Source organism: Perognathus longimembris, chromosome 27 (assembly GCF_023159225.1).
Source record: "Perognathus longimembris pacificus isolate PPM17 chromosome 27, ASM2315922v1, whole genome shotgun sequence".
Taxonomy (NCBI): domain Eukaryota; kingdom Metazoa; phylum Chordata; class Mammalia; order Rodentia; family Heteromyidae; genus Perognathus; species Perognathus longimembris.
The window spans coordinates 6,213,401-6,235,368 of NC_063187.1; the positions used below are offsets into that span (position 1 = coordinate 6,213,401).

Below are 21,968 nucleotides of genomic sequence, written 5' to 3' on the forward strand. Positions count from 1 at the left end.
AAGTAAGTCTAAATTTGATAATGCAATGTGAAACAGAACACACACTTTTCCATATATACATGATTAATGTGCATAGTATGGCATATATAAAAATTTATTTATAAATGGAAGTAATTCCATGGTATAACTTGTTTATTTAACCAACCATATAAAGAATTAATACAAGAAAGTAATTAAGCACATTTTGTCTGCAAGAAATAGGTATTAAGGAAATTTGGAAAGCACCAGAAGAATAGGGAATACATAGGTGAGCAAATAGACTATAATATTCAATATACATATGTGAAAATGATAAGAGGAAATTCAGGGAATGGGCAATGTTGATATCAATGTGAGGAGGTGAGGGAAATAATGAATAAGATCGAGAGACATTGTAAAAAAATTGATAGCTGGTACAGTGATTAAAAGCAGATTTTTTCAAAAACTAAAGGGAAACTTACATACCACCTACTTCAACTGGTTACTGTATATACTATATGACTGAGGTAATGATGCATTTAAATCATCTCATTCCTGAAACATCCAATTTTCATTCCGTTTAGCTATCCTTTGGGCCTTTTGATCAAGCCCTCAGTGACCATAACAAGTTCCCTGCTCTCTATCAGATGGCTCGAAAGGAGACATCGATGGCCACTGCCATGGTCTCCTTACTGCTTCACTTCAGATGGAACTGGGTGGGACTGCTAACCATAGAGGAGGAGAATGGCTTGTGCTTTCTTCTTGAATTGAAAGAAGAGATGGCCAAGAACAGAGTCTGAGTAGATTTTAAGCTAGCACTCCCGAACAATATTCTTTCCCATAAAACTAAACTGAAGGCAGTTAATAACCAGGTTAACAAATCATCAGCAAATGTCTTCATTATATATGGTGACAATGAATTTCTACTTGTTTTGAAATTGTCGGTAAAAGGCAAAATTTGTAAAGTGAATTCACAATGGGATTTCACAATGAGTAGGGATTATTTCCTGCTAGGATCATCACAGGTACCTCTCATGTTTTCACACCATCACCCAGATGTTTCCGGATTCACAAGTTTGTCAAGGCAGTGAACCCTTCCAAATACCCTGAAGATGCTTTCCTTGCTGAGGTTTGGTTGGTCTCTTTAATTGCTCTGATTCTGAGTCTGACTGTGTAACATGGGAGAACTGTGCTCACAATGCCTCCTTGGATTGGTTGCCTCTGCCCATTTTAGACACGAATTTGTCTGTAGACAGTTACAATGTATACAATGCTGTGTACCCTGTGGCCCATGCTCTCCATGAGATGCTTCTTCATCAAGCAGAAGTACAAACCATGGGAAAGAGAAAAGGGACAGTGCCTTCTCCTGCACAGGTAAGGCCTTCTGTTTTGGATGGCACACCCCATGAACAAACTCACTTCCTACATAGTTTTCTTCCCATATGGAATTTAAGAATTAGATGTATTTTTCCAAAACCCAAGAAATAATATCTGGTTCAATATATGGGAAGACCTCTGGACATGTATCTTCATGCTCTTAAGGAAAAGCAGGAGATAATGAGGGTCAAGTTCTGTGTTTTAGAAACTGGTCAAATTACTGTTGGACTCAACATATTCAAAGCACATATTTTGAAAACTGTAAATTCACCTTTTCCCTATAAGTTTTATTTGTAATAGCAAAGGAAGACCTACTAAATAGAATTGTCCATATATTACCTAAGGGATCTACTGTTATTGTACTTTAGGTATTAAATTTTAGCATCCCCTGACTGGCAAAATCCATAGAATTAGTGATTATGGCAAACTGTAGATAGGCAACTGAGAATCATGACATTTGTGACTATTTAGATGGACTGTGTTTCTCTAGAAAAGATTTTATCCCTTTGTTAAGTGACCAGGATTCAGAAGGATACATTTTATTCCTGCATAGATTTTCTTCAGGGATACTTCATTAGGTGGCTCTGCTATTGCTGCATTCTGAATCAGAAATGAAACACCATCAGGAAATATTTTCTTCAAGTTTTCTGCCTTCTGAGTTGAGATAGACTTCACCATAGAATGGTGACTCTCTTTCAGCTGCAGCCTGTTCTAAAGAACATCCAATTTCACATATCTGCTGGAGATCAGGTGATTTGGGATGAGAAAAGGAAATTGGAGGCAGAGTATGGCATTGTGAATATTTGGAATTTCCCACAAAGTCTTCACCTGGAGGTGAAAGTAGGAAAGTTTTCTCCATATACTAATCAACTCTCTTTATCTGAAGAAATGATACAATGGACCATAGCATCTACAGAGGTGGGTGGGATTGACTTGTGATTACCCTAAGGACATAAAACTAAGCAAAATTCACCATTAGAATGTATATCTGTTTGGACGCCACCAACATACTCCAGTAAATAATAGGTACTTTCATAGCTGAGATACAAATATTATGGATTGAAGGCATTCCATGCAGGAACTTCTGTGAGACTCTTCATTTAACCACCATAAAATCAGGGCTGAGTATTTAGGACTCCTTCCTGCAATCCTATCTGCTCAGGAGGAAGACATCCTCAAACCTAACATTACAGATCTGTTTGAATCTCCTGCTGGCAGATAAGTCTTTGGGACCCCTATCTCAATTGGCAAACACAAACCTCAGGTGGAACTGTGGATCATGTCATAGAGAACTAACCTTGAGTAAAAACAAGTGCTCAAGGCAATGCACATACCCTGAGATCACTCCCCAAAACCAGCACCAAAACAAAAAAAGGAAATTAACCGTGTCTAAATGTTATTTCAGAATAGAGTCATAAAATATAAGTTGCATATTTCTTAACAAATGGTGAACACTGTGACAAATTACACAAGGAATCACTTTATGTGGTTGCAAGATTTATTTTGCTTCCTTCTGTGGAGGTTTCATTCAAGGGTTAGTTGTCCTGCTAGTCATCTTTGGTGAGAGGAATCCTGGAGAATCTGTCAGAAGATTCTCACTAATGGACATTGAAAAATTCAGATCCTATGATGTGTATGGGGATCATATAAACTATAAAGGGAGGTCTATGCTCTACCTTTCAGCATACTGTTCAAGTTTCAAAGATGATACTGACTTCTTGCTGTTCACTATTTCTTAGGTGACTAGGAGACAACATGCAATGACATGCTGGCCACTAGAACATACATTCTCACCGTGAAACTCTATTTTTAAAGTTCCCACAATTCTCAATATTTCAGTAGGCTACACATCCAGTCTAGTGCTCATAAGCCTTTTGTAATCATGTGATTGGCAATCTATCACAGCATCCACCTCACTGACTGAATGTGTATGTACAGAAATAATATGCTTAATATTCTACTATTTAAAACAATATGTTTTGGAGCATTTTACACATGTGTAAACAGTTACTCACACACATCTGATTTTCCTCAGGCTCCCCACTCTGTCTGCAGTATAAGTTGTGTTCCTGGATTCAGGAACGCCCCTCAGGAGGGAAAGGCTGCCTGTTGCTTTGATTGTACCCCTTGCTCAGAGAATGAGATGTTTAATGGGACAGGTAAGTTCACTGCGAAGAGAGAACTCACTGTCCTAGTAGCCCCATTCCATGCAACTCAATGCAAGCGTTGTGTGTAAGTCGTGCAAAATCAAATTCTTTCCTCCCTCACTAAGTAATTTAATTGCAACAGTAGTTGATACTACTTGAAAAGAAAATCTTGAGTTCTGATTTACATATAGGATTATTTTTTTCAATTTTTTATTATCAAACTGATGTACAGAGTGGTTACAGTTTCATACATTAGGCATTGGATACATTTCTTGTACTGTTGGTTACCTTGTCCCTCATACCTCCCTCCCACCTCCCCCTTTTTCTTTCCCCCCTGAGGTGTTCAGTTCACTTACACCAAACAGTTTTGCAAGTATTGCTTTTGTAGTTGTTTGTCTTTTTTTACCCTGTGTCTCTCAATTTTGGTATTCCCTTTCAATTTCCTAGTTCCAATACCAGTATACACTGTTTCCAATATACTCAGATAAGATTACAGAGATTGTTTAGGTACAACCACAGGAAGGTGATAGAAGAACATCATCAATAATAGAAGCTACAGATACATATGGGACGTTGAAAGTAGTTACAACTGTGATATAACAATTGTCTCCATAACATGGAGTTCATTTCACTTAGCATCATCTTAGGTGTTCATAAGGGTATAGCTATTGGGCCTTGTGATGCTCTGCTATGACTTGCCTAAACCTATACTAATTATTCCCAATAAGGGAGACCATAGAGTCCATGTTTCTTTCGGTCTGGCTCACTTCACTTAGTATAATTTTTTCCAAGTCCTTCCATTTCCCTACAAATGGGACAATGTCATTCTTTCTGATAGAGGCATAAAATTCCATTGTGTATATGTACCACATTTTCCTGATCCATTCATCAACTGAGGAGCATCTGGGTTGGTTCCAGATTCTCGCAATGACAAATTGTGCTGCGATGAACATTGTTGTGCTGGTGGCATTAGTGTGATTTTGTTTGTGGTCTTTTTTAGTTCTGCATATATTTTAGATATGAGGCGTTTGTCCATTGAATTGCCGGTAAAGATCTTCTCCCAGTCTGTGGGCTTTCTGTTTATATGGCGAGCTATGTCCTTTGCCGTGTAGAAGCTCTGCAGTTTGATGCAGTCCCATTTGTCCAACCTTTTTTGATTTGTAGCCTTTCTGGGTCTTTGTTAAGGAAGTTCCGTCCTGCGTGTAGGAGCCCAAGTGTTTCTCCTACTCCTTCCTTTAGTGTTTTCAGGGTGTCTGTTTTGATTTCAAGGTCTTTAATGCATTTGGAATTAATTTTGGTGCAGAGTGATATATAAGGATCTAGTTTTAGTTTGTTGCATGTGTTGAGCCAGTTTTGCCAGCACCATTTGTTAAAGGGGCTATCTTTCTTCCATACTATTGTTTTAGCTCCTTTGTCGAAGATTAAGTAGGCATAGATCTGTGGGTTCACTTCTAGGCATATAGGATTATTTTATTCTAGTCTGTTGTAAGTATGATTACTCAACTATTCAGTAATATGTACTTAATCTCTATCATATTAAGTGCAAAGCCTTTGAAAGAACAAAGGCTCTATCTTCTTCAAAATCAACTTCCAACTGCAAAGGAAAGACAGAACTTGCAGATGTTTAGTGCCTACAGCAAAGACCAGTTGTCAGAACAGAGAAAATGCTCTGGGTAGGGTTGGGCATATTAGAAGAGGGCACCGGTGTTTTACATAGCATAATTTTATAGCTTGAAAGAAGGATTTAATTATCTGTTGCCTACTGGTGAGTACCAGAGGCAAGTATAACTGGTAAAGGGAAGGCCATAGTGTTCTTATTTTTATTGTACAGAGACATGAAGGAATGTGTAAGCTTCACTGTCCACAATTTTTTGCCAGTCCTGGGACATGAACTCGCGGCCTTAGCACTGTCCCTCGCTTCATTTTGCTCAAGGCTAGCCAGTCCTGGGACTTAAACTCAGGGCCTTAGCACTGTCGCTCACTTCATTTTGCTCAAGGCTAGCACTCTACCACTTGAGCCACAGTGCCACCCTTGGCTTTTTCTTTATATATTTTGCTGAGGAACCAAACTCAGGGCTTCATGCATGCTAGGAACTCTACCAATAGGCCACATTCCCTGTCCCACTCTCCACAATTTTGAGTGAAGGGTTTAAGTTTCACACTGAAGTCTGAGAATTAGGGTACAATAAAGAGGTGCAGAAAATTATTCGTAGGCTATTAGAAATGGCAATATCTAATATCTTATTGTCAATGCAGGTAAAACAGGTGAAATCAGACTATAATATGAAAATTTGTCCAGAAAATGATGAAGACATAAAAGTAATACTCAACATGTCTGGTATTACACAGTAATATTTACTTAATTCTACTATATATTCACATGTCAGAATTCTCTTTATATAGGAATTTCTAGTTGACTTTTCAGTACTGCAAACACACAAATAGTTACTTGACTTCCTTACCAGACATGGAGCAGTGTGTAAAGTGCCCAGATCATCAGTATGTCAACACAAAGAGAAACCAGTGCCTCCTAAGAGCTGCAAGCTTCCTGGCTTATGGGGAACCCTTGAGCATGGCCTTGGCCTGCATGGCTCTTGGTTTATCGACACTCACTACAGCTGTTCTTGGGGTCTTTGTGAAACATCACAACACCCCCATTGTCAAAGCAAATAACCCAGCTCTCAGTTACATCCTGCTCATCTCCCTCATCTTCTGTTCCCTCTGTTCCTTGCTCTTTATTGGCCGTCCTAACACAGTCAACTGCATTCTACAGCAAACCACATTTGGAGTTGCATTCACTGTCGCTGTTTCTGCTGTCTTGGCCAAAACTGTCACTGTGGTTCTGGCCATCAAGGTCACTTCTCCAGGGACAAGGATGAGGAGGCTGCTGGTGTCAGGGGCTCCTAACTTCATCATTCCCATCTGCACCCTGATCCAGGTGACTCTCTGTGGAATCTGGCTGGGAACCTCTCCTCCCTTCATTGACACTGATACATACTCTGAACATGGCCACCTCATCCTCCTGTGTAACAAGGGGTCCCTCACTGCCTTCTATTGTGTCTTGGGATACCTCGGCTCCCTGGTCCTGGCCAGCTACGCTGTGGCATTCCTGGCCAGGAACCTCCCTGACACCTTCAATGAAGCCAAGTTCTTGACCTTCAGCATGCTGGTGTTCTGCAGTGTGTGGCTCACCTTCCTGCCTGTCTACCACAGTGCCAAGGGCAAGGTCATGGTGGCTGTAGAGACCTTCTCCATCTTGGCCTGCAGTGCAGGGCTCCTGGGCTGCATCCTTTACCCCAAGTGCTACATCATCTTGATAAGGCCAGATAGGAATTGTCCGTATGGCTTCAAGGATAAAAGAGATAGAAGTAGAAATAAGTATTGCTATGATTAAACTCATATGTTTGATTAGTATATAGATTTTCTGAACTAAATCTACAGTCATTTTCCAGTCCTTTACTTGTTTATATCATGAAATTTTTGATTCAATTAATATGGATTTATTGCAAATTTTCTCACGTTTTTGATTCTTTCTATTTAATATGCATTTAATCTTTATTCCCTCTTCTTAATGTCTTTTGAAATAAATCCTATCTGAAGTGCTAGGTATACACATAATGACACATAACTCTGGTAAGTTCCTCTTCTTGGGCTAAGTCCATCTCAGCAGGGTGTTCAGGTACCATGATGGGTAGAAGCATGATATTATCAAGAGAGCCTCAAGAAATCACAGAAATCACTAGGACACTCTTCACCTCACAGGAAGAAGGCTGCCAGTTTTTCTCCCAAGTGCCTTTAGTTAGGAAAGGCAGTGAACTTTGCACATGAATTGTGACGCTTCCATGAGTTCCTCATTCTAAAAAAGGCAGACATTTCCCTTAGTAACAACAACAATAAAATGAGCACATTTTCATTTGGCTTGGTCCTCAGGCTTGCACTCAGGGCCTGGGCACTCTCCCTGAGCTTGTTCGCTCCTGGTTAACACTCTACCACTTTGAGCCACAGCACCACTTCCAGTTTTCTGGTGGTTCATTGGAGACAAGAGTGTCATAGACTTTCCTGCCCTAGATGACTTTGAACCATGATCCTCAGATAGCAGCCTCCTGAGTAGCTAGGATTTCATGCATGAGCCAAGAGGTACCTGGCTGACATTGTGATATTCTTCTCAGCCAAGCATGTCCTCCAACTTACTTAAGGACAACAGTGGACTCTGAACTACTTGGCAGGATCTTAATGGCAGCTGGCATTGTCAGGTTTTTACAGATGGATTCTGAAGTCACCCTTCATAGGATTGACTCTAGGCATCGCCACTGAACCTCTTGACAAGTGCTTCAATGGGCAAATTATTTCATACAGAAGAATATTTGTCCCATAGGAAATTTAGTGTCTGTTAGATACCAGATTAGTCATCAGTAGTCAGTCAAATGGACTAGGAGTCTTTTATTTAGGTATGCATAGCACCTGATTGCCAGCACTGAGATGGTGACAAACAGCACTGGGTCTCATTAGTGTTGGGTTTTTAGAGGCAAAAATCAACTACACCACTCTCAGTTGGTCTGGCAAGTTAGGCCATGCAAGCAAGCAGACATACAGAAGGAGCATTGCTGTTAGTGATCACAATTCCAGTAAACTCTAGTAAACAAAGCAATCAAAGCAATACAATTCTTGGTTCTGGGTGTGACTTGTGTCTACCTCTTCAACTTAACCTTATATCTTTCTCTTTCTGGAACTTCCCCCTAAATTAAAACAGGCAAACTGAGTGGTCTTCCTCATTTGTCTCTTTGGGAAAGGTCAAGCAGCTCTAGGACAAGCTGCTTTGGGCTTCTGTTATTAGTTAGGTTTGCCATTCTCCTGGCCAGCTACCATGCTTAAGCCTACTGCTTTTAGGGACTCAAAAGAGGGTTCCCCTACACATTTCCCTTGGCTTCCATATTTCAAACTCCACTTTTGGGGGCAACCATAGCAGATACAAGCGTAGTCACCCACACAGACCATGAGAATAGCAACTGATTAAAATTATACAACATTATTTTCCTACAGCAACTTAGGGTCTCATGTTCACACTTCATTCCACTAATTCCACCAGTTATCCATTATGTACATCATGAAAATAACTTCATTTATGTCTGTAAAGAGCACACAAAAGTTGGTTGAACGAGAAAGCTCAAATATAAATGTGCAACCCAATTTTGGCATTTCCTTGGAATAGTGACATGTAATTGCTGGTTTCAGCAGCATTCTTGATTCCGGGGGGAACAATAAATAGATGCATTTGGGAAGGTCCCTGTATATGGAATTCTTTTGGAAAACTGTGAGAATCAGGTGGCAATGTGTGGTGGATGTTAGGGAACTGGGGTGGGTTAAGTGACCATCTGGATATTAATAACTTTGGTTATTTGATGTACCTGTACAAATAATTTTTTTTGTCTGACCAGTTCATTGTATGTCTGACATGGTAACCTCTTGTGCAATCCACTTGCATCATCCCAAATGGCTTTCATACACATAGTTTTCATGACACAGATGTTGGATCAAAGTTAAGTGTAACTCCATCCCTGGAGCCTCACTATTTGTCATCTTGGAGGAATTCGTGGCACTTGGGATGAAGAATGGGAATCTGCAAACATGTTGTCCAACTCATGTTTTTCTCCTCCATGCAAGGCCTCAGCTGCAGAGCCCCAGGAAAGGGTTTTACACATTCTTCCTGAGGATTCACAAGAGGCTTCCATGAAATGTGAGCTACAAGTGTACTTCTCTGTCAATAAAAAGACATACACACACAAATCTATAAAAATATATATGAATATACTTATCTGACGCTGTGGGCCTCACTACCACCGACAATTCCACATTGGCAGATGCTTCAGGGATGTGCCTTTTGGTTTTTCCACTCCTTCTTCTCCAGCTTCTCCTCCCTGTCGGGTCCTTGGCTGCCACTAGATGCTTTTCCACAATGAATCAAAGTGTACACATGGAAGGTGATGTGATGATTGCTGCGTATTTCCCTCTCTACTCCTTGAGAATACCAAGCCGGAACAATGATGCTCCTGAGCAGGAAAAGAAAATGCGGTAAGTATTTCAACATTTTATTTCCATTTACTGAACTCTTCTCAAGATGGGCTATGTCTGAGGGAAGTCTAGTTGCTCACATGAATGCTCCACCTGATCTCCCATCCCCATGCAAGACAAATACCGAGGGGTCATTATTTTATTTTGCATCTTCCTTTGAGTGATTTTCTGCTTGCTAGTAGAAGAGGTCTCTGGTTTGTTTCCATGTAGCTCTTCCTTTCAGGGACGGTAAGATGTTCATGATTTTTATTTTAGCCTTAGCCCCCTTTCGTTTTTGTGGAACCTATCCTTTGGTTTATTGATCATTGCTACTGTGTTTTCCTATTTGATTTCATTTTCTTCATCTAAATCTTATCATAAAGGTGATCTCTAGAGAGGTTACATTTCCCCAAGTGAGGCAATGAGTCAATTTCTTTGAACAATGTTACCCCCTCCTTCATATTCTCCTGCTTCCTAACCTAACAACAGCCTTCCGTGTTGTGAAGTTCATTTCCAATACAATGACAAGTGAGGATCACGATTGAATTGGTTCACCCTTTGTCACATTACTTCTCCATGATTCTTTCATTCCTTTTACTAACCTGAGGTTTATTATTTCTAGTTCCTGGAGAGGGTCTATCATCCAATATCTACCCCCTTAACTTAAGTAAAGCTTGTTACTTTTTCTGTCACGACAGATAATTTTTTCATTTACTCGTTTATTGTTTCATTTTCCATTTTTAAAGTTTCAGTGTAAAGATGATGTTACAGAGGGTTTACAATTACATATCTCAGCGAATGGGTACACTCTTGAACAATGTCACTCCCTTCCTCGTGTTCTCAGTTTTCCCATCCTGACTTCTCTCTTTGCCAAGATATACAGTTTATTTCCAAAAAATTGTCTAATAGATACCACTGCTAAATTGATTCACCATTGTCTCTTCCTTTTTGTGCTTTCCATTCTGATTTCTCAATCAGATAAGCTTACACTAGAGAAAGCATAGTGAATTCAAAAACAGTGAGAAGAGTGACTAAATCAAGGAAAAATAAAAGGAATAAAGGAAAGAACAAAGAACATCCCAAAAGAAGAGGGGAAAGGGAGAACAACAAACAGTACAGAAAAAAAATATAACCTCATTTCTCATTCCTTGAGAAGCAGTGCAATTCTTTAGATCAGTATCTGTGCTCTTGATTTAAAGAATGGTTGGTTTCTTTTCCTTCCTCCTTTTTCAATACCCATCTGGTTTTCATTTTCATTTGTTCCAGGGGTCCGTTTATTTCTTGATATTTGTCTAGAAAAAACAATTCACTTTACCATGCGTTAATCATGTAATTAAATTGAAATCTTTTGAGTTAGTATTATACTATTTAATTATGATTGATAAATAATTCATTTGAATTTCATGTTATGTGCATATTTTCTTTGTTAATTTCTAGCTTTACCACAATGTGTGTCTGCAAAAGCTCAATACACTTTCAACTTTTGAAAAATCTGGTTGTTTTGTGTCCCATCCCAGGATTTCTCCTGGAGAACATTAGTATGTTGATGAGAGAAGTTTTATTCAGAAGTTGGATGAAATCTTCGGTTGGTGGCTGTCAGGATTTCCTAAACTAGTGTGAAATTTAATTCTGGTGCCTCCCTGTTGATTTTATCTCCACCATTTCTCCGTTAAATCTTCAGCTATTATTGTATTAAGGACTACCTTAATGTCTGCTCACCATTGTTCCATGGTTAGATACTGTGTAAATACATATTTCAAATTGCTAATTCATCTTGTATATTTGTTCCCTTCATCATGATATTACAGACCTCACTTTTTGTTCCTTTGATGAAAGTCTATTGGATTTGATGTGCTATATAGGTACTTTTGGTTTACTTTAGGCTTCATTTGCATGGACTGCCATTGCTTATACTCACTGAGGGCCACTGCTACCAAAGTGAGTTTCCTGGCATCAACCTTCCTGTCGCCTTGAGATTTTATTCCTTTAGCCACTCGAGCACATACTGGTAGAACTTCCTGCAATTCTTAGGCCGAGCATTAATACTTTTATGCATTCTCAACCATTAAAAAAGCCCACCCCATCAATATTTGTCTTATTAAATACTGTTGTCAACCATTTCCACATGTGTTCATTCTTGCTTTCAGGTTACTCCTCAGTATGTGTACGTTAAACTGGATTTTCTTCAATATCACTATTTTCTTCTTTTTAGAAGTTATTGACAACATGGTAGGCTTCCACTGTGACGTTTTAGATATGCATGAAGTATATGTTGAACAAACTCATCGCCCTATTTGTATTTCCATCTTGCCTCCATTGTTTCCTTTTTCAAAGAATGTATGATGATTTCAGACTAATTTCTTTAGAATGTACACACACACACACACACACACACACACACACACACACACTGCACATACAGACATAACATAGAGAATGAAAAGTATTTTAAGTCTCCTTACTCCTTTGTGTTCTTGTCCTTCCAAGATCTCAGTCTAAAAATATTGGTTACATGGTGGTGGCCACTGTATTTTACCTTGGTATTTTACCATTGTATTCCATGGTATCTATGATGGCGTACTGGGGATTTCCATGTAAAGCTTGTTCATAATTCATTCGTCATCCCCTGTGTTGAAGGTTCCTCTGTCAATAAGGAGTTACTTAGAGATGGCTGCATCCTTTTTAGGTTGTTCCGTGGCTGGAAATATGGCCTAGTGGCAAGAGTGCTTGCCTTGTATACATGAAGCCCTGGGTTTGATTACTTAGTACCACATATATGGAAAAGGCCAGAAGTGGCGCTGTGGCTCAAGTGGTAGAGTGCTAAGCCTTGAGAAATAAGAAGCCAGGGACAGTGCTCAGGCCCTGAATCCATGGCCCATGACTGGCAAAAACAAACAGACCACTACCACATAAATAAGAATACAATTATGTGTTCCATAAATAAGAATACAATTCTCTCCCCTGATATTTGCCCTCTTGTTTTGGTTATACCCCAGTAACTGCTGTTCAATATGTTGGGTCTGTGAGCAGAGCTACCTATAGAACCTTCTTTCAATCAGACCTTTCTTCTGAAAGATTGCCTTAAATTGGGTATTTGTTAGCCTTGACTGCCGTATAACAATATATCTTAAAGTGCGTGATTTCACATAGCTAGAGCTAGTTCCTCAAAGCTAAAGACAATAGAATATAGGTGTTTCATGTATGTCAATCCCATGTTTCATGGATAACAGGTTATTGATGTGGTGCATTTGATAATGGAGACTAAGCAAGCTCTTTCTCAGCTGAAGTTAGTTTCTGAATCTCACTCAGGACAAATTCATTTTATATCCTTTTCTAATCCCATCTACAAGCAGAAAACATTACATTCACATTCTACTCCAATGTGGCATAATGTTGTGGCATATTAATTGGCAGAAAAGCAAGCATTCAATTCACAAAATTCGTAAGGTTGGAAATACTCCTTTTATATTTCTATGCTCATGACACAGGTTTTTCTTCAAGAACTACCAGCTTATTTTGGCCTTTACTTTTGCTATTGAAGAGATCAACAAAAACCCCCATCTTTTACATAACTTGACGCTGGGGTTTGATTTATGTAATTTTCAATTTCGTATTTGGAATGAATTATCAAGTGCCATTTTTTGCCTCTTTGGGAAGAACAACACTCTCAATTACACATGTATGGGACACAGCAAGTATACAGCAGTACTTACAGGACCATCACCAATAAGATCTGCACAGCTTGGGACATTGCTGAACCTCTATAGGTTTCCACAGGTGAGAGACATTTTAAAATGTCTAATTTGTTGACATTTCACGTGTTAGAGGAGGAGAGAAAGAGACTGGATTGATTATCCACTGAAATTTTGAGATATAAAAATCTAAGATTTGAGGTAATTGGTTATTTATAGTCCCATTATTTGGAAAGGGGATGGAAAAATAGGAGCAGAACAAAAAGCTTCTTTCAAATTTTGCATTTTATTAAAAATTTTCTTTTAAAAGTCAGTTAAAGGAAATTGACTTTAAAGTATAAATATATGTAGAGCTCTGTGCGGGTGGCTCACATTAATAATCCTAGGTACTGGGGGCTGGGGATATAGCCTAGTGGCAAGAGTGCCTGCCTCGGATACACGAGGCCCTAGGTTCGATTCCCCAGCACCACATATACAGAAAACGGCCAGAAGCGGAGCTGTGGCTCAAGTGGCAGAGTGCTAGCCTTGAGCGGGAAGAAGCCAGGGACAGTGCTCAGGCCCTGAGTCCAAGGCCCACGACTGGCCAAAAAAAAAAATAATAATCCTAGGTACTGAGGAAACTTATATCTAATCAGCCACACATGGGAAGTAATGTGTGGATCAAGTGGTAGAGGGTTAGCCTTCATGAAAATAGCCAAAAACAGTGCATGAGGCCACGAGTTCATGCCTCTGTTCTACCACAAAACAAACACGCACACACACCGCTATACCCACGTGCAAGATATTATGTTGAACTAAGTCTAGTTCAGAAGTAGAAAAGGGGCATGAGTTCCCTCATATGTGAAAGGTAAACCTAAATATGATAATGCATTTTGAAACTGAGAACCGACACATGTCCTCATATATCTATCTATCTATATATATATATGATTGATGTGCATAGTATGATATATACAAATATATCTTTATATATGGAAGTAATTCTCTGGTATTATTTCTTTAATTAACTAACCGTATAAAAAATTAAAACCAGATAGAAATGAAGCACATTTTGTATGCAGGACATAGGTAATAAGGAATTTAGGAAAGCACCAGAGGAATAGGGAATAGATAAGTGAGCAAATAGACCATAATATTCGATGTACACATGTGAAAATGCTACTAGGAATGTCAGGGAATGGGCAGTGTTGATATCAATGGGAGGAGGTGATGGAAATAATGAATAAGATCAAGAGGCATTGAACAAAAAAATTGATAGCTGGTACAGTGATTGAAAGCACATTTTTTCAAAACCTAAAGGAAAACTTACATTCCACCTACTTCAACTGGTTACTGTACATGCTATATGACTAAGGTTATGATGCAATTAAATCTTCTCATTCCTGTAATATCCAATTTTCATTCCCTTTAGCTTTCCTTTGGGCCTTTTGATCAAGACCTGGGCGACCATGACGAGTTCCCTGCTCTCTATCAGATGACCCGAAAGGATACATCCATGGCCACTGCCATAGTCTCCTTATTGCTTCATTTCAGATGGAACTGGGTGGGACTGCTAACCTTAAAAGATGAGAATGGTTTGCAGATTCTTCCTGAATTGAAAGAAGAGATGGCCAAAAACAGAGTCTGTGTAGATTTTGAGCTAGAACTCCCGAACAATATTATTTTCCATAAAACAAAATTCAAGGCATTTATAGCCAAGGTTAACAAATCATCAGCAAATGTCTTCATTATATATGGTGATAATGATTATCTACTTGTTTTGCAATTGGTAATACGAGGCAAAATATTTATCCTGAATTCAAAGTGGGATTTGACAATGAGTGGTTATTTTTTCCTGTTAGGATCATCGCAGGTACCTCTCATTTTTTCACACCATCATCCAGATGTTTCCGGATTCACAGATTTTGTCAAGGCAGTGAATCCTTCCAAATACCCAGGAGACTCTTTCCTTGCTCACTTGTGGTTTGTTTCTTTTAATTGCTCTGATTCTGAGTCTGACTGTGTAACCTGGGAGAACTGTCTTCACGGTGCTTCCTTGGATTTGTTGCCTCGGCATGTTTTAGACATGACTTTGTCTGTAGACAGTTACAATATATACAACGCTGTGTACGCTGTGGCCCATGCTCTCCATGAGATGCTTCTTCATCAAACAGAAGTACAAACTATGGGAAACAGAAAAGGGAAAGTGCCTTCTCCTGCACAGGTAAGGCCTTCTGTTTTGGATGGCACACCCCATGAACAAAGTCACTTCCTACATAGTTTTCTTATCATATGAAATTTAAGTATTGTATGTATTTTTTCAAAACCAAAAAAATAATATCTGTTTCAATGTGTGGGAGGTCCTATGACATGTATTTTCAGGCTCTTAAGGTAAAGAAGGAGATAATGAGGGTCAAGTTCTGTATTTTCAAAATTCTTCTAATTACAAATGGCCTCAACATATTCAAAGCACATATTTTGAAAAATGTAAATTCACCTTTTCCCTGTAAGTTTTGTTTGTAATAGCAAAAGATGACTTAGTAAATAGAATTGTCCATATATTTCATAAGGGATCTAGTTTTATTCTAATTTAGCTATTAAAAATTACCAACCCTTGACTAGAAACATTCATAGAATTAGTGATTATGGAAAACTATACCTAGGCAACTGAGAATCAAGACATTCGTGACTATTTAGATGGACTGGGTTTCTCTTGAAAAGATATTATACCTTTGTTGAGTGACCAGGATTCAGAAGGATACACTGTATTGCTCCATAGATTTTCTTCAGGGATACTTCATTAGGTGGATCTGCCATTGCTGCATTCTGAATCAGAAATTACAGGCAATGAGGAATTTTATTTTCAAGTTTTCTGTCTTCACTTGGGATAGATTTCACCATAAGATGGTGACTGTCTTTCAGATGCACCCTTTTATAAAGAACATCCAATTTCAGAATCCTGCTGGAGATCAAGTGGTTTTGGATGAGAAAAGGAAATTGGAGGCAGAGTACGACATTGTGAACATTTGGAATTTCCCACAAGGTCTTCTCCAGGAGGTTAAAGTAGGAAAGTTTTCTCCATATACTCATCAACTCTCTTTATCTGAAGAAATGATACAATGGACCATAGCATCTACAGAGGTGGGTGGGATTTAATTGTGATCATTCTAAGGACATAAAAACTAAGCAAAATTCACCCTTAGAATGTGTATCTGTTTGGATGCCACCAAGCTACTCCATTAAATACTAGGTACTTTGGTAGCTGAGTTACAAATATTATGGATTGAAAGCATCCCATGCAGGAACTTCTGTGAGACTCTTCATTTAACCACTACAAAATCAGGTTGAGTGTTTAGGACGCATTCATGCAATCCTATCCGCTAAGGGGGAAGACATCCTCAATCCTAAGATTACAGATCTATTTGAAGCTGCCACTGGCAGATAAATCTTTGGGACCTCTACCTCAATGGGCAAACAAAAACCTCAGGTGGAACTGTGGATCAAGTAGTAGAGTACTAACCTTGAGCAAAACAAGAGCTCAAAGCAATGCACATACCCTGAGATCAAACCCCAAGACCAGCACCAAAAGAAAAAAAGGAAGTTAATTGTCTCTAATCGTTATTTCAGAACACTGTCATAAAATATAAGTTGCATATTTCTTAACAAATGTGACAAAGTACACATGGAATCACTTTATGTGGTTTCAAGCTTTATTTTGCTTCCTTCTGTGGAGATTTCATTCAGGGTTAGTTGTCCTGTTAGTCAACTTTGGTGTGAAGAATCCTTGTGAATCTGTCAGTAGATTCTCTGAAAACTCAGAAGATACGATGTGTATGGGGATCATATAAGCTATAAAGGGAGGTCTATGCTCTACCTTTCAGCATATTGTTCAAGATTCAAAGAGTATACTCCCTCCTTGCTGTTCACCATTTCATAGGTGAGTAGGAGACAACATGCGATGGCATGCTGGCCACTAGAATGTACGTTCTCAATGTGAATCTCTATTTTTAAAGCTCCCACACTTCTCAGTAGTTCAATAGGCTAGACATCGAGTCTAGAGCCCATAAGCCTTTTGTAATCATGTGATTGGCCATGTATCATAGCATCCAGCTCACTGACTGAATGTATGTGTAAAGAAGTAATATGCTTAATATTCTATTTTATTTTTTTATTTTTTTCAGGCAGGAAAGAAAGTTTATTACCGAACTGCTGGCCTATGGTAGAGATGATCCATGGCCGGAGAGAAGGGAGAGAGAGAGTGACCCCCACCCAGCCCTGCCTTATATCTAGGGCAGGGGCAAGGGGTGTGGCCAGGTGGATTAGGATGTGACCTCAGGGAAAGGGGAGGTAACTGCCTCCAGGTCTGCAGGTTACCCAGGTAACTGGGTGGAGACTTAATGAGGTGGGGGCATCTACATGGAGCTCTCAGGGAGAGGACCTAACATTCCAGCCTTTGAATAGTTATGAAAAAGGGCGAAGACTCTCTCTGGCTGCTTCCTGCTGGCAAGGGGCATTGGCATTAGGGGTAAAAGGCAGAAATGTGGCCCCTCCTGGAGAAGGCGAGCAGCAGGGTCCCTTGGTAGTAGATGCCAGTCCTTGAATGAAGCCTGGAAGAAGTCTCATGAGGCAGGGCTGGGCAAAAAAAAAACTATTAAGGCAAAAGGAAGGGCTTACTGCACAAAATTAAAAATTGGGTAACTTGGACAGTTCTTATACTCAGGCATGGACATTAGATGGACAAGCTACTATCTATTGATCCCCCAGCTCTGATTAATTTTGAAAAGGCGAGACAAGGTGACTCCATTTTGGATGCGATCATTTTCCTCTTACTCCACTCCATGATACTTGTTCCCGGAACTGGCTGAGTCCCAGGGGTCTAGGTGCTTGTTGCTGGGATGGCTTGCCCCAGTTGGCATTCACAGGATTTGAACTCAGGGCCTGGGCACTGTCCCTGAGCACTTATGCTCAAGTCTAGTACTCTACCACTCGAGCTCCACTTCTAGCATTTGTCTGGTAAGAGATAAGTCTCTTCAGCCATGCTTCCAGCCTGGCTCTTCAGTGGTTAGTTGAAAGATGGAGTGTGAGAGATATTTTCAGCGCAGGCTGGCTTTAAACTGCAATCCAAGGCGTCTTTGCCACAAAAGCCCTTTTTGATTTCCAATTAAAACAACAAGGAGACCAAGGGGACTAGAGCTTACCTGTACCTTGTCAAGAATTGACCAAATACTTGCCAGAATTCTGCAATGACAAAAGTCAGTAGCTGTGATGAGTCTTAGCACAAATATATAGCTAGATGGACATACTAACAAATGACGTTTACACATACATACACACATGGAACACACATACACACTGTGCACATAGGTTTTACAGCATGAAAAAATGAATTTCAGCAGTAGACTCTCAGAATTCCAATAGTAAATGACATTTTTTGGCCCAATATTTTAGAACCATGTGGTCAGTTAGAAAAACAATTTTGCTAGCAAACAACAATTTTGGAGAAACCGTATTTTGACAAACTCCAGTGGGATGCCAGGTTGAGGGGGGTGGCAGGACACAAACACACTAATAGAGAACATGTGGCATGGCATAATGGCGCCTGAGCTGATGCCTGGTAAACCCAATATCCACCACATGGTCAATGCTAGAGAAAAGAACTTTTAGATATCTTTGCTGACAAAGCACATTGGTGGTCAAGCCTCAGTTTCAGAGTTCTGTGAAAAGACGCAGCTTTGTGAGGAAGGCACATTATCAAGATGGTATGACTTGGAGTTTTTTATAATGTAAGCAAGTAAGCAGGAAGATGAGAGAGAGGGAGAAAATGGAACAGAAAGAGAGGAAAAGAGAAAGAAAGACAGCCAGAATATAAGTGACTTCTAACCATTTACCATTGCAGTGTCAAAAACTGTATCTGAGTATTTCGAGCAGGCCTCATTGCACTGTCAAGAGGTGTGCTAGCAGTGTCCCGGCACAGGTGTGACTGTGATGCAAAACCCAAAAAGCACGGGAGGGAGGCGCCTGGTGAGTGCATGAGAGCTTACCGGGCAAAAGCAGCAGAAGCAGCGGACGGAGCGGCAGAGAACCGGAGCAGCAGCAGTTTCACTTACCAGGGTAGACAAGTGGTGTGGATGTGGATGTGGAGGTCAGCAGTGGTATTAGTGAAAAGTGCCACGTGGCCACTCGCAGCAGTTCGGCTTGTGGAAAAAGGGCCGTCAGGACTGGGGATACTCCCAGAAAAAGGAGAAAAATAGAGGGGAATTACACCTGTCCTGATTCTTAAGCCCTATCCAAGTCACGGCACCATATATGTTAGGTTTTTTTAAGTAGGTAGCCGGCAACGGAGAACGCCACGCGGTATTCAGGCAGAAAAGAAAGTTTATTACTGAACTGCTGGCCTGTGGCCAAGATGATCCATGGCCGGAGAGAAGGGAGAGAGAGAGTATTCTACTATTTTAAAACAATAGGTTTTTGAGTATTTTACACAAGTCTAAACAGTTACTCGCATACATCTGATTTTCCTCAGACTCCCCACTCTGTCTGCAGTGTAAGTTGTGGTTCTGGATTCAGGAAAGCCCCTCAGGAGGGAAAGGCTGCCTGTTGCTTTGATTGTGCCCCTTGCTCAGAGAATGAGATGGCTAATGGGACAGGTAAGTTCACAGCAGAGAGAGAAACTCATACTCTGTCCTAGTAACCCCAATCCATGCAAGTCAGTGCAAAAGTTGTGTGTTAGGAGTGCAAAATCAAATTCTTCCATCCCTCACTTATTAATTTAATTGGAAAAGAAAATCTTGGGCTCAGATTGACATATAGGATTATTTTTTCTAGTCTGTTGTATGTATGCTAACTCAACTTCTCAGTAATTTAAGTTTTACTTCTATCATATTAAGTGCAAAGCCGTTGAAAGAACAAAGACTATCTTCTTCAAAATCAACTTCCAACTGCAAAGGAAACACAGACCTTGCAGATATTTAGTGCCTAGGGCAAAGACCAGTTCTTGGAAAACAGCAAATGCTCTGGGTTGGGTTGGGCATATTAGACGAGGGCAAGGTGTTTTGTATAGCAAAACTTTATATCTTGAAAGAAGGATTTGTTATCTGTTTCCTACAGGTGAGTAACAGAGACAACTTTAATTGCTGATGGGAAGGCCACAGTGCTCTTATTTATATTGTACAGAGAAATAAAGGAAAGTACAAGTTTCACTGTCCATAATTTTTTTTCCTGTCCTGGTGCTTGAACTCAGGGCCTTAGAGTTGTCCCTACCTTCATTTTGCTCAAGGCTAGCACTCTAAAACTTGAGCCACAGGAACACCCTTGGCTTTTTCTGTGTATATGGTGCGGAGGAACCAAATTCAGGGCTTCTCGTATGCTAGACACTCTACCACGATGCCACATTCCCAGCCCCACTGTCCACAATTTTGAGTGAAATATTTAAGTTTCACACACAAGTCTGAGAATTAGGGTACAATGAAGAGGTGTGGAAAATTATTCATAGGCTATAAGAATGGCAATAAATAATATCTCGTTGTAAATACAGGTAAAAGAGATGAAATCAGACTAAAACATGAGAATGTGAGCAGGACATGATGAAGACATAAAAATAATACTTAACATGTCTGGTAATAATCAGTAATATTTACTTTATGCTACTAAATAGTCACATGTCAGAACTCTCTTTATGTAGGAATTGCTAGTTGACTTATCAGTATGGCAAACAGACTAACAGTTACTTGACTTCCTCACCAGACATGGAGCAGTGTGTGAAGTGTCCAGATCACCAGTATGCCAACACACAGAGAAACCAGTGCCTCCCAAGATCTGCAAGCTTCCTGGCTTATGGTGAACCCTTGGGCATGGCCTTGGCCTGCATGGCTCTTGGTTTATCTACACTCACAGCAGCTGTTCTTGGGGTCTTTGTGAAACATCACAACACGCCCATTGTCAAGGCGAATAACCAGGCTCTCAGCTACATCCTGCTCATCTCCCTCATCTTCTGTTCCCTCTGTTCCTTGCTCTTTATTGGCCGTCCTAACACAGTCACCTGCATTCTACAGCAAACCACATTTGGAGTTGCTTTCACTGTAGCCATTTCTGCTGTCTTGGCCAAAACTGTCACTGTGGTTCTGGCCTTCAAGGTCACTTCTCCAGGGAGAAGAATGAGGTGGCTGCTGGTGTCAGGGGCTCCTAACTTCATCATTCCCATCTGCACCCTGATCCAGATGACTCTCTGTGGAATCTGGCTGGGAACCTCTCCTCCCTTCATTGACACTGACACATACTCTGAACATGGCCACCTCATCATCCTGTGTAACAAGGGCTCCCTCACTGCCTTCTACTGTGTCTTGGGATACCTGGGCTCCCTGGCCCTGGCCAGCTTCACTGTGGCTTTCCTGGCCAGGAAGCTGCCTGACACCTTCAATGAAGCCAAGTTCCTGACCTTCAGCATGCTGGTGTTCTGCAGTGTGTGGCTCACCTTCCTGCCTGTCTACCACAGTGCCAAGGGCAAGGTCATGGTGGCTATGGAGGTCTTCTCCATCTTGGCCTCCAGTGCAGGGCTCCTGGGCTGCATCTTTGTCCCCAAATGCTACATTATCTTGATAAAGCCAGATAGAAATGTTCTGCATGGCGTCCGTGACAAAACACATATTCACAGAAACACTGACTTCTTAGAGAGGAGACATTAAAAGTCTCATTAAAATACAAAGTTTGGGGATGGGGATATGGCCTAGTGGCAAGAGTGTCTGCCTCATATACCTGAGGCCCTGGGTTC

The 21,968-nt window shown here is 40.3% G+C and overlaps 2 protein-coding genes across 2 annotated transcripts; both read left to right on the forward strand.

Moving 5' to 3' along the window:
- The first annotated feature begins 310 nt into the window (after positions 1–310).
- Positions 311–6,876, forward strand: LOC125342798 (vomeronasal type-2 receptor 116-like). The gene is made up of 4 exons (XM_048335106.1): positions 311–331; positions 543–641; positions 3,371–3,494; positions 5,948–6,876. Exons 1-4 carry the CDS (start codon positions 311–313, stop codon positions 6,874–6,876), a joined length of 1,173 nt encoding a protein of 390 aa, XP_048191063.1.
- A 2,577-nt stretch (positions 6,877–9,453) lies between these two features.
- LOC125342799 (vomeronasal type-2 receptor 116-like) lies at positions 9,454–21,882 on the forward strand. Its single transcript, XM_048335107.1, has 6 exons — positions 9,454–9,551; positions 13,019–13,307; positions 14,634–15,425; positions 16,124–16,342; positions 19,725–19,848; positions 20,945–21,882. Exons 1-6 carry the CDS (start codon positions 9,454–9,456, stop codon positions 21,880–21,882), a joined length of 2,460 nt encoding a protein of 819 aa, XP_048191064.1.
- Positions 21,883–21,968: the final 86 nt, after the last annotated feature.